This window comes from Blastomyces dermatitidis, assembly GCF_000003525.1.
Source record: "Blastomyces dermatitidis ER-3 genomic scaffold supercont1.7, whole genome shotgun sequence".
NCBI lineage: Eukaryota > Fungi > Ascomycota > Eurotiomycetes > Onygenales > Ajellomycetaceae > Blastomyces > Blastomyces dermatitidis.
The window spans coordinates 2,397,502-2,409,721 of NW_025544780.1; the positions used below are offsets into that span (position 1 = coordinate 2,397,502).

The 12,220-nt window shown below is 36.7% G+C and overlaps 2 protein-coding genes across 2 annotated transcripts; one reads left to right on the plus strand and one right to left on the minus strand.

The window, feature by feature from the left end:
• Positions 1-878: 878 nt before the first annotated feature.
• BDCG_06865 (uncharacterized protein) lies at positions 879-1,289 on the plus strand (the record flags this gene model as incomplete). The annotated part of the gene is made up of 2 exons (XM_045422623.1): positions 879-893; positions 1,053-1,289. The coding sequence occupies 2 exons, from the start codon at positions 879-881 to the stop codon at positions 1,287-1,289; spliced, it is 252 nt and encodes an 83-aa protein (XP_045278222.1).
• Positions 1,290-1,402: 113 nt separating this feature from the next.
• Positions 1,403-4,197, minus strand: BDCG_06866 (uncharacterized protein). The gene is made up of 2 exons (XM_045422624.1): positions 3,518-4,197; positions 1,403-3,445 (listed from the first exon to the last, which is right to left on the minus strand). Exons 1-2 carry the CDS (start codon positions 4,190-4,192, stop codon positions 1,838-1,840), a joined length of 2,283 nt encoding a protein of 760 aa, XP_045278223.1. The 5' UTR covers positions 4,193-4,197; the 3' UTR covers positions 1,403-1,837.
• Positions 4,198-12,220: the final 8,023 nt, after the last annotated feature.

The window sequence follows — 12,220 nt, forward strand, 5'->3', positions numbered from 1 at the left end:
GTATATTTTTAAGATTTAATTATATGATTCAAAGATCGCTTAAGCCAGCGTATAATTTCAGATGTATGCCGGCTTCTTATATACATTATACTAAATTAATTAGTGATGACATTTCAGTCTCTGACTTTCTTTCAAGCTACATGACCGGGTTCAGAGTGTGCTACACTATAATGTTCTGTCATGAGAAGGCTGGCCGGCTCCTGTCAGTGAATGCAAGCAGTCTGTCAAGCCTCAGCTGAGAAGGGCGGCGGTCTGTCACAACTGGTAGATGTGTGCCATTTATCTCAGAGAATGATGCGCTGCTGAAGGAACTCAAGGAGGACAGTGAGCCATGAGATGAGATTGTCAAGTGCTTCCCGGGCAGATCCAAGGTGACTCTGCAGGTGCAGTACTCCATTAAGCTGAAGCATTGCACCCCGCCGCCAACTCGCAAGTCGAAGTCAAAGTCAAGGCTGAGAAAACATGGATGCTGTTGAGCGAGAATATCCCAACAGCTGCTACAAAGAGACTGCCACAGCTATTCACTTACTCCGTACAGAAATCTCTCCTTGTCATGGGATGAAGTGGCCACTTCCGGTGCGCCCCACGCCAGTGTCTCTCCACAAAGTAGGGAGTAGGGGTGGCTGGTTGAAAAGGCAGTGGGTCCTGGGATCCGCGCGCGAGGGGGCGCGGTGGACGCGGGATTGTAAAGCCGATTGGTTAGGACCTTGGTCTGTGTAACATGTCAATATCAATTTCAGTTCTGATTTGTTCCGTACTTTGCCTGTCTTGATTGTTTTCTCTTCTCATTTTGTTTGATCTTTGCCTGCTTAGCATATTTGATTCCGGTCCACGAGCTCCATTGACATCGCCTATCACATTCCAGCCGAAGGTCTATCATGCCTACGCCCATGGTATGGTACTTTCTTTGGGTGTGTTCCTTTGTTTGTGTCTTTGTTTGTTTGCTCTTCCCCCTCCTTTCTTTGCCTCTCACTTTGGGTTTTTCTTCCATTTCCGTTCGTCTATTCTGTCTAGATCCTCGGTTCTGGGTATCTATATGTATATTCTTAAAGCGTAATATATCATACGCCGCAAATCGACAAGATATTCGCATCTCAGCAGAAACCCCGTCGCTCTTCTCACCTGTAATAGAAGTTTTAAAAGGATTCACCGCAATGCAGAATGCCAATCATGGCGCGCGAAGATCTTCATCAACTGACATCAAGGGCGGCCGCAATACGTCTCGGCGAGACGAAATCATGGAGATCCATAGCCAGGCGCTCGAATGTCCACGATACTCGAGGCGATAGAAAGGGGGAGTAAAGAACGATATGATGCTGCCGATCCACGGGCCTCTGCGAGAGAAGATCGGGATTATTTGAGTGCCGGTAACTACTCATTTGTGGTGCTGATGGGATATAACATACGGCTACTTCTCGGTTCACTATCGTGGCGGCAGTTTCTCATAACGTGCATTAAAAAGCTCCTGAAAACCAACATACCTTTGGACTGCGGCCACCTCCAGATATTTATTAGTGTTCAAACTTATTCCCATCTTTTTTCATGAAATATTTGCTGGGGCTTATATATCCTTGTGATCATCTAGCGATTTAGTAAGCCGTCTAAGTGGAGTGGACATAATTCGCCACGAACAAGAGCAATCATTAATTCTATTTAGTATCAATTAGAGCTCAACTATCATCGCGTAGGATCATATAACTATTTTGGGCCTTGCGGCATTCCAACAATCTCATAAGTACACCTCGTATGACTTCTAGAAAATCAATCTCTTCGTCAAAGATGCTATATTAAAAGACAAAACAAAGAGAATTCACGCTATCAATACACAGAATCTTTACTAGTTTACAGCATCTGAGTTATCCTGTGCATGCTGAAGTGTTCCAATCATGTTCTGGGATAGGTTGAAATTTGGTTTCTTCCACCGTCCGCCGTCTGGAAAGACAAGGCGCCGTAATCGGTTGACGCAAGGGATCAATGATTGATAATACGGAGTAAAATAGTATTGTGCAATTCGAAGAAAATCCCCCTCCTCACTTATCACTCCTTGCTTCGCAGCCGCCAGCTCTTCAGTACTCATATAATTCCATTTCTCAAACCGTTTGACAGTGATCCCCTTCCCTGGGCTTTCATAGTGAATGCATATCCAGAAAAGAACCCAGAAGAATGACTCCAGATCATGCATGAAACAATGCTTTTCACCGTACAAGACACCGATGGCCATGAATGCTCTGGTGCCCGTTTTGCCCCGTGCGCCGGAAGACCCATCCCGTTCTAACTTGATTGCCAGGTCAAGGTCGATCAGAAAGGCAGGCCATGATGGGTTATTCTTGTCCTCATTCACCATCAGGTTCCGGGGGGAAATGTCGCATTGAATGAGGCCAGCCTCATCATGGAGTGACATGTATCCTTCAATACAGCGGGCCAGCCCAGTGAGAAGTATAGCCTTCGAACTACTCTCATAGATTGGTTTCCCGTAATCCCGGATAACGACACGGCGGTGAACTCGATTGAATGGGGCTGAGTCACCTGCAGATTTGGATGGAGAACTTGACTGGATACGCTTACTTGGAGGAGGAAATGCCTTGTCCATGCAGTCAGATGATCGCTTCTGGCCGGCGGTGCTGCCCTGGCTCTTTTTTCCTCTTTGAGCCCTACTACGCCGCACTCTCGCGTTAAAGCCACCCTTCTCATCTTTTGAAATCGGAATACCGAGGCCCTTTCTGATAGTCAAGACATCATCATCCTTGTTGTCAATGCGAACGGTCTCATGGTGATAATACCTTGCGACATTCTTGACCCCCTTCATCATCGCCTCTCGCAGCAACTCTCCTTCCTCAGTGCGTTCTGGATACTGCCAGGAGTCCTTGACAACCAGTGGCGTCCGTAATTTGTCTGTCTCACAGTATACCTTCCAGCAGGTTGTGGCTCGTCCGGCAACACAACGTGCTCGTCCAACAGTCTCATTGATAATCAGCCGTTCCTTTGTACCATTCCTATCAATTTCAATATACCGTTCGGTCCCGGTCGCGACGATGGTAGGATCAAACCCAAGCTGTTTCCGGCTCATCAAGAGGAATCCAAGAATAACAGACACAAATTGAAGGTCATTCTGATTGATGTTGAATTCCTCTGACGCGATTCCGCCCAGGCGGTCAAAGTTCCACAGTCGTAGGAACTGCCCGCAGAGGGTGAACCTGAGCACAAAATGACGGGTGTCCTGCGCAGCGAGGACCTCTCGGGCGTACCTGTCAAGATCAAACCATGCACCGGATTTCCTGTCATATTTCGGGTCGTTCTTCAGCTCCCCTGGCACCAGGATTTGTGACCAGTGACATTTCGAGTCCACTGTGGCTGTCAGATCATTGACAAGGCCGACATCGAGCTTTCTCTCCGCGACAGACCCTTGTAGTGGCTGGCTTGGCTGTGCGAGAGGTCTATGGTCGACCTTCCAGGACGGCTCTTGTGCTTCAGTTAATCGTACGAGCTCAGTGATGATGTTAGCCAGTCATCTCAGAACATCTTTTTCTGCTGCAAGTTCAGGCCAGCCCTTCCAGCCCTCATCTTCACAGTAAAGTGGGCTGTTCCCCTTCTTGCACTCCTCCAACACCGCTTGTGAAACTGCAGTGAGTTGTGGAATGTCTCCAAAGTACGCGTCAAAGAATCTAGGGATGTCGACGTGTATCTCCCCAAGTTCCTCCTTGAGCACAATGTCAACGTGCTTTCGATATTCTGTAGAATTGGCGAAACTGCTAGTGTTGCGCAGCCAGGGCGTCTGTTGGATCGATGATGTAGGATGAGGAGGAGGAGGGGGAGTGCCTCGCGAGACGGCGTCAATAAGACAAAAGACGGCGTTCCAGATATGGACGTCCAGGTCTTTTTGGATGACGAGCTGCGCCAACGCTCGGCAGTGGTTGTAGATGAGGTGGCCTTGTTGGAGGCGCTTGAATAAACTGGCGAGATCGGAAGCAAGGTTTTCATCGCCGGTTCGTGAGCCAAGTTTGAACGCGGCTTTCTCCCCCATCAAGGTGATAAGGAGTTTCGATATTGCCTGTTGGCAAATTTCATCCTGATGGTCAGTGGTGTCATTATAATTTTGTTCCGCCTCATGAAGTAGATCTTGTAATCGGTAAAGTGAGTCGTTTAGAGGATGCTGTGCGATGATGTCGCAATCGTGGACCGAAAGCTCAGCCATGTATGTGGAAGCAAACACGAAATAAAAGTACAGAATTGTTAGCGAGTTATGATACCTGCGAGAGAAGTTATCAAAGCTTGGCTTTGATGCACAACGCGAAATGTGGGAACGGACAGAGCCGCTGAGCAAGGAACCAGGTGAATATTAATCTTATTTGATCGCGACGCAATGGTAATAAGCGCGAACAAAATATTGAACCCGTGTTGTGATTGTGAGGAAGGTCGGCTATTCAAATTTAGGATTGGTGGAGGGTGTTTTCAAAATATACCCGGAAATAAGATAATCCGTTCCGTTCACCTTGTTTACCACGTTTGCTCAAGGTGGCTTTCCGATTTGTATTTAAGCAAATGTGTTATCTCAGCGGGCTCAGACCCTCTGGCTCGGTTTGAACGGGTTGCAGCATTATTATTAACTAGTTAATCCGGCATGACACTAACCTACTTTTGATACAAGTCATGTGCTCAGAGCAATCCTCGCCAGAGGATCTGAGAAGAAATGATTCCATCTTCAATGAAGATTCCTGAGATTTACAAGGATTTTTTAGATTCTTTAACTTTGACTTTCTATTACTATATATTCACATATCTTTGAGATTTGAAAATCATCTTAGCTTATAGCTAAAGAGAAGAAGAATAGAAATATTTCTTTAATATTTCAAAAAAATCTATATTTAAGATAGATGTATACTCTTGAAAATAATCATATTTTTTAATCTCAGAATTTCTAAGAGCTTTTTTTTATATGAGAAATTGAATTAAAATTCCTGTATTCAAAAACACACTAGTTAACTTTGAGATGATACTTCTATTCTAGAAACTTAAGATATGAATATAAAAATCAGATACATTACAAGAACATTATTATTCTAAGATTTCAAGATAATATGTGATTCAAAGATTGCTTAAGCCAGCATACAATTACAGGCGTACGCCGGCTTCTTATATATTGTAATATTATACACTAAATTAATTAGTAGCTGCTATAACTTCTCTTTACATTTGTACACTAGTAGTTCAGAAGCAGCTGTGTTATTATCTGATAATTGTATATTCTTTCAAATCATATTCTCTCTTATCAGATTCAGTCACACTCACATAATCATGTCATATATTCTAGCTTCATATGAATTAGCTCATCACTAGTGTTTCACAATTATGTAATCTATCTCTGATTTGACTAGTATCTTATATACACTCTTATAAAGAAACTTTCACTATATTATATTACTTATTTACTAACTTTTCTCATTCTTTAATCATCTTCTCTATCATTATCATCATTAAACATTATTATTATTCAAGATTTCTATCTCTTCTTCTATTCAACTCTTTCTATCTGTTCATCTATTATATTATATACATTTCTGACAATGATCTCTCATTTTCATAACAAGCATCATTGTAGTACTTATACTGAGCAGTTCATTAGCAGTAAGTGTAATATGTTGTGAAATATAATCAGAACTTGTTTATCTTCTAATAATTGTCAGAATATACTATTATGAATGATATATCTTCTTCATCTTCTTATACACTTTCTTCATCTTCTTATATACTCTCAATTATTTCTCTTCTCAGCAGATTTCTAATCATGTTTTCTGGCACAATTTTGCATAAATGCAGATGCTGATATGTTGTTTTTATTCACATAGAATCTTCACATATTGACAGATTCATATCTACTGATAATAGTGAACTCAATATTAAATCATTAATTGAGAACTTGAAGAATGTAATAATGAAGAAATTATCTATATTATATGTAGCTGAGTCTTCTACATTTCTTTCTGATCTTTCTGTTTCTTTCTCTACTGCTTTCTCTTAATCTTCTATATCTGTCTCTGTGTCTGATTCTCCTGCTTCTGCTATCTCTGTTCTCACAATTCTTACTTCTATCACTTCTGATTTTACTGTCTCTGCTTTTGTGACCAGCTCTCCCTGTTTCAAGAAGATATTGTATAGACTTAATGAATCACATCTCTCAGTATGTATACTTCTGCTCTTCTTATCAACTCTCAGAATAATTTATTATATAAAGACTGTGTATAATATGACTATCTGAAGCTCAGTTGTGAACATCAATTATTATATTTATTTTAAATATTCATGATAAGATAATTGTTTATTTATATCAGAGAATCACTCTCTTCTTTAACAGTGTTAAGATTGTAAGTTTTTTTCTTTTTCATCTTTTCTTTCTAATACTGATTTTTCTGTTCTTAGAGAAAATCATTATGAGTTTTACTGTGTACAAAGTTATGATGTTCACAGATATCAAGAAGCTTTTCACAACTGTAAAGTTCAATATTACAGAGACATTCACTCTGATGAATTTCTTTAGAATAATAGATCTGTATTAGTCTATTCTCTGACATCTGTCATCTGACTTTGTGATGCAGGTAAAAGATATCTGTGTTTTCAGAAACAGGAACATGAATGTCATACTCTTTTACACTCACAGATGTGAGGCTTGTACATCTTGTCTGAGATGTCATTATAAGAATGAGCTATTCACATGCTGTGTTCTACTTTCTGTATTCTCTCATATCTCTCTCTCTCTTTCTGAGAAGTCTCATGCATGTTGTAATTATGTGTACAACTCTAAGATCAGCAGATATTTGTTCAATAACTATTCTCATCTCTGATTTTACAATTTTCATATACTAATAATAATTCTTAGTTACTTCAGCATCAGAGATCATTCTGATTGAAGATGATAACACTGCTGACACTATTCTCTCTCACTCTCAAGCTTCTTCTATCACTTCCTCTTTCTTCTCTGCAGAGAAGACTGTGTGTACACTGAGTTATAAGTATTCAGTCTCAGATGACTTCTGTTATTCATTCAGTTCTGCATCTCTCTCTTCTATTTCTTCTGTCTTCATTTCTTCTTTCTTAGCTTCTGATTCTGTAGATTCTGTACTCTTCTTCAATTTCTCTACACATATGTGTATGCATTTTTATATTGGCATTTCAGTCAATCTTGTGATAAATGACATTAATGTTGTACACAGAGTGATAGAGAAATCAGAGACATGTATAATATTATTATAAGAGTGACTTACAGCTCTTGAATCTCTTGTAAACCTCAAGTTTTGAGATTTTCTTTATTTTTGACATTTTTCAGATGATATGACTTTGGAAATAGATTAACATGTGATATATGAAAATGAATGAGATGAGTATGATAACATTTGTCTTTTACAGCTGACTCTTATAGTTGATAATCAATTTATTATCTCTTTTCTTACACTTTTTCTTTATCTGCTAGTCACTACTCTTATACAATCTCTATATAATACAGTGTTCAGTGACTAGATTTGACAGCTTTCATGTTTTGTGATTCTATCTTATATATTATACTGTCTCTCTTCACTCACTCAGACTACTACAGTGAACAGCTCATTAAAACTAATCTTATCTGATCTCTGAGTGTTCTCAGAAGTTGAGATGATATGATTTCATGCATCTATGAATGTTTCAGATAGTTTATTCTCTGTGATCTCTGTGATTGAACTGATGTAAACAGTTAAATTCAACTCTGAATTCCTTTTTCTTCTGTAATCTGACTTATGTACAAGTCTGCTGCTCTGAGACTGCTCTTTATCACATTGTGTCTGCTGTCTGCAGTATGTTATCATATAATCAGCTACAGTCTCATCACTTATTGAAGTGTGATATTTATCTGATTTCTTCATTTCTTCTCATTCTTTCCTTATAATTGTGAAAAGATTGAAATAAGTGAGATCATCTGATTTGTAAGCATCTATGATTTCTCTTACTTCATAAGACTTTTTAATTGTAAGTCTCTTCTTTTTCAACACTGATAATAGTGCTGTGAATAATCATAATCTGCTCAGATCTTACATCTTTACTTCTACTAGTTATGAATCATTGATTCAGTTGTATAAGATCTGTCTCTCTGATTCTTTCAATGTGTACATTCTCAGAGAATGTGATTTGAGTATTTTATATGACTTAAATCATCTAGATTGAAACTTCTCAGAACTTTCATTGTGTACAAGAACTTATATTCTCATCTTGAGACTTGATTTCTTAACTAGTGAGTCTCATATTCTTTTCAATTGAATTGCTCAGTTCAGAAGTAACTTGTTAGCTTTTATATATATATAACTGATCTCTTTCAATCTTGATTTCATGTCTGTGACTGCTGTATCTGTAACTGCTGTTTTCTTCTTCATCTTTTCTGAAGCATTCTTCAGAATGCGTGGATGCAATTCATACAATAGATAGAATAATGAATGCTTAGAGACTGCATGCTGCTGAATTTGTGTGACTAATAGCACCTGACTGTGATATTCATTTCATAATCTTATAGGCTTACTCACTAGATATTTTGTCAGCATGTTGCTTAAGATTTCATTCAAGTGTTTCATCTTCCTGTTCATCTGCAGATGATATAGTATTGTTCTACAATATCTTGTCTGTAACTGGCTTATGAAATGCCTCATAAGTTCTTCTATGAGATTTGCATTATTATCAGGTAGAATCTTGCACAGCATTTCATAGTTAACATAGATCTCATTATATAGAAACTTCATCATCATCTTCTCTATCATCTCTGAAACTGCTTTCACAACTGATCAGTCAGTAGTGTAATCAATAGCAGTGATTATTCATCAATTTTTATTTGATGTTCACAGTAATATGTCTATGAGGTTCATTTCTCATTATTTGAATGATTGTATCATATACTTCATCTGATATTGTGCTTTCTTGCATTCTAATTCTTTCTTAGATTCTTTCACAACCTGATAATTCAGACACTTGTGAGTGTACATCTGAATGTTCTCAGTCATGCTTGATCAGTATGCTCTTGATTTGAGTACACTTATAAGTTCAGAGCTTTCTAAGTGACTGAATTTCTTGTATATATAAGTCACTAAGTTGTGTCTAAATAAAGATTCTAGATAGAGAGCTTCTGTGTATTCTAGATTACAGTAAAGCATAATGTTGTTTTTTAATTTTCTTAGCTTAAAGTTCAGAAGCATCTCTTCTACTACTTTTATAAGATACTTATCATCTGACATCTTGTCATTCTTCAAGTGAGAGATCATGATGTTCACTCATTCTGATTTCTTACATTTTCTCAGTGTGTTTAATATGAATGTTTCTTGAGCCTGGTTTGCAGAACTCTCACTCATGAAATCAGATTTGTGACTGATTATATCAGATATCATAGTATCTGATCTCTTTTGATATTTAATATGAAGATTATATACTTGAAACTCTGAGATTCAATATACTAAGTATTTGAAAGGTTTTATTGTTAATTATAGATAGATAAGACTTTTGTGATTTGTGATCATCATTGTCATATGTCTGATATTAATATATCTATTTCACAATATCAGCACATGCTTGATTACTAGCAATTTCTTTTCATGCACTGAGTAATTGAGCTCAGCATCTGATAGTTTTCTATCATTATAAATCACTGAGTGCAGCTTGCTGTTCTTACTCATCTGTAGAAGAGTGTCTCTGATAGCTCATTCAGATACATCTGTCTCAATATAGAAAGATTTATCACAATCTGATTGAATAAGCACTGAGAATGTTATTATACATTTTCTCAGTGTGAGAAAAGTCTCTTTACATGCAGTATTTCAGATAATTGAATGAAACTTCTTCTTTCACAGATTTGCATTCATTTCTCTTAAGAGATCTGAGAGTGATGCAGATATTTATGTGAAATTCTTGATGAATCTGTGATAATATGAGATCAACTTAAGAAACTATTATACATGATATACATTTCTCAGCTGCAGTTAATTCACTATGACATTCAATTTCTCTGAAATGAGATGTATACAGTCACTACTCATTATATATTCTACAAACTTCAACTCTTCTGTTTCAAACACATACTTGATTGATTTGATATAGAGCTTATACTCTGTCAGAGTTGTAAGTACTTTATTGAGATGCTTCAGATATTCATTATATGAGTTTGAAAAGACTAGAATGTTATTGAGATATATGAGATATGAGATTTCATTCTGTTTATGAAGAATTGTATTCATCATTGTTTGAAAGATGATGAATGCATTTATCAGACTGAATGACATTGTCAGAAATTCAAACTTCTCTCATTGTATATTAAATACAGTTCATGAGACTGACAGTTCATCTATACAGATCTGCTAGTATTCTGAGAGAAGATCAATCTTTGATAGATATTAAGTGTTTTTAATTATATTCAACTGTTATTGAATCTGTGACAGTGAATATTCATTCTTGATTATAAGCTTATTGAGTGCTTGATAATCAATATACATCTGTCACTTCTCACTTATCTTTTTCATGAATAGAACTGAAAAGTCTCATGTGCTTGATGAGAGTTGTATAAGACTATGTTCTAGAAGATCTGTGATCTGATGCTTTTATTCTTCAAGATGTGTTTGTGACAGAGAGTATGCATTCTGATTGACTGGTTTTGCATTCTCTGTGTCAATCTCATGTATGAATCCTTGTTTCAGTGACAATTCTGATAAAAGATCTGTTTGAAAGATCTTTTCATACTTCTTCAGAAGCTTCTTCATACACTTATTCTTCTGCATATCTTTTATCTTGATTTTCTCTGCTTGTGAGTTCTGTATGACATACAGAATGCTTTTGAATGAGGTCTTGTGAATCATTCTCTTTGCTTATTGATGTATAAGCAGATTTAATCCTTCTATATCAGAGGCGTGGAATGTTCTTCTTATATCAGTTAATAGAATTGTATGAACTGTTCTCTTTCTATCAGTCAATTGCATATAACATGTATACTATTGAATCTGCGGATTGAATCTTTGAAATCAATTGAGTCTGAGAATAAGATTGTATTTCATGTTCTGCAGCTCTCACACTCAAATATAGTAAGATCATTCTCTGAAGTGTAAGAAAACTCTTACTTTTGTAGATAATATCAAATATCAGTTATCAGATAATCTTATGTATCAGAGATTCTTCACTCAGTGAATCTCTTTCAATCTTCAGATTATATAATTATTAATATATTATATAGAAGCTTCTGTGTCTACTAATACTTTTACAGTCATCTCTCAATTCTTATTCATGTGTCTCTTATACATTAACATTTCAGGTCTCAAGATATTGAGATGAGTATTCACTTTATCATTCTTATCTACACTTTATTCAGAAGCCTGCTTCTTCTTTGCATTTGCAGAATTCAGAGAATCATCTAATACAGACATCTCTTTCACTTTGAAGACTTTTCATAGAATATCAGTAAGTGTCTCTGAGCTCACTGATTCTGCTAGTTTTTTAACTCTCTTGCTTCTCTTAACTGCACACACTGAGTGTAATCTTTTATATCATGATTTTAGCATCTGCAGTTGAAGCAAGCTTGATACTCATAATATTAAGATTTTCACTCAGAGAATTCCTTTTTTGAGGAATTCAGTACTTTAGTAATGATATTCAGATCTAAATTCATCACATCTGAGTGTGTGACTTGTGTTATAGAAGTCTGATTGTCTGTTCTCTGCTGAAACATACTCAATTACAGTATTTTCTATCACAATTGACTCACTTATTTCTGTATGATGAGAATGTTATATACTTCTTTTACTATATCTGATTATGAGATTAAGTATTTTCATTTCACTCTTAACTCAGATATAAGATCATGAATGAAGATCTGTAAACAGAAAGATGTTGAAAGTTCTTCATTCAATATAAGATAGTGTAAACTGAAGTATATGAAGTATAATATAAGATTATTCACTTGTCTACACTCAGTGAAGTGTTTGTAATACTTATCTTATATATTCACTTTCTCAAAGTTGTGTAAGATTTATTTGAAAAACTCATTTTATATTTATAGAAATGAATATCACTCTGAGTCTGTGAGATTTATCTTTTTATCAGTTATTTATAATGACTTTGCTTTTCTGTGTAGAAACACAGCAGCTCTTAAGACTTGTTAAAATTCTGTTAACTGTCTATCTGTGAGTTCTTATTCAATCTGATAATATGATTACATCTGACTTAGTCAGCTGAT

Bases quoted from the DNA above. Each gene is read 5' to 3' on its own strand.
- BDCG_06866 (XM_045422624.1), bottom strand. From the start codon at position 4,192: ATGGCTGAGCTTTCGGTCCACGATTGCGACATCATCGCACAGCATCCT. The intron at 3,446-3,517 runs GTTCTGAGATGA...CCGTCCTGGAAG, and splicing joins AACTTGCAGCAGAAAAAGAT to GTCGACCATAGACCTCTCGC.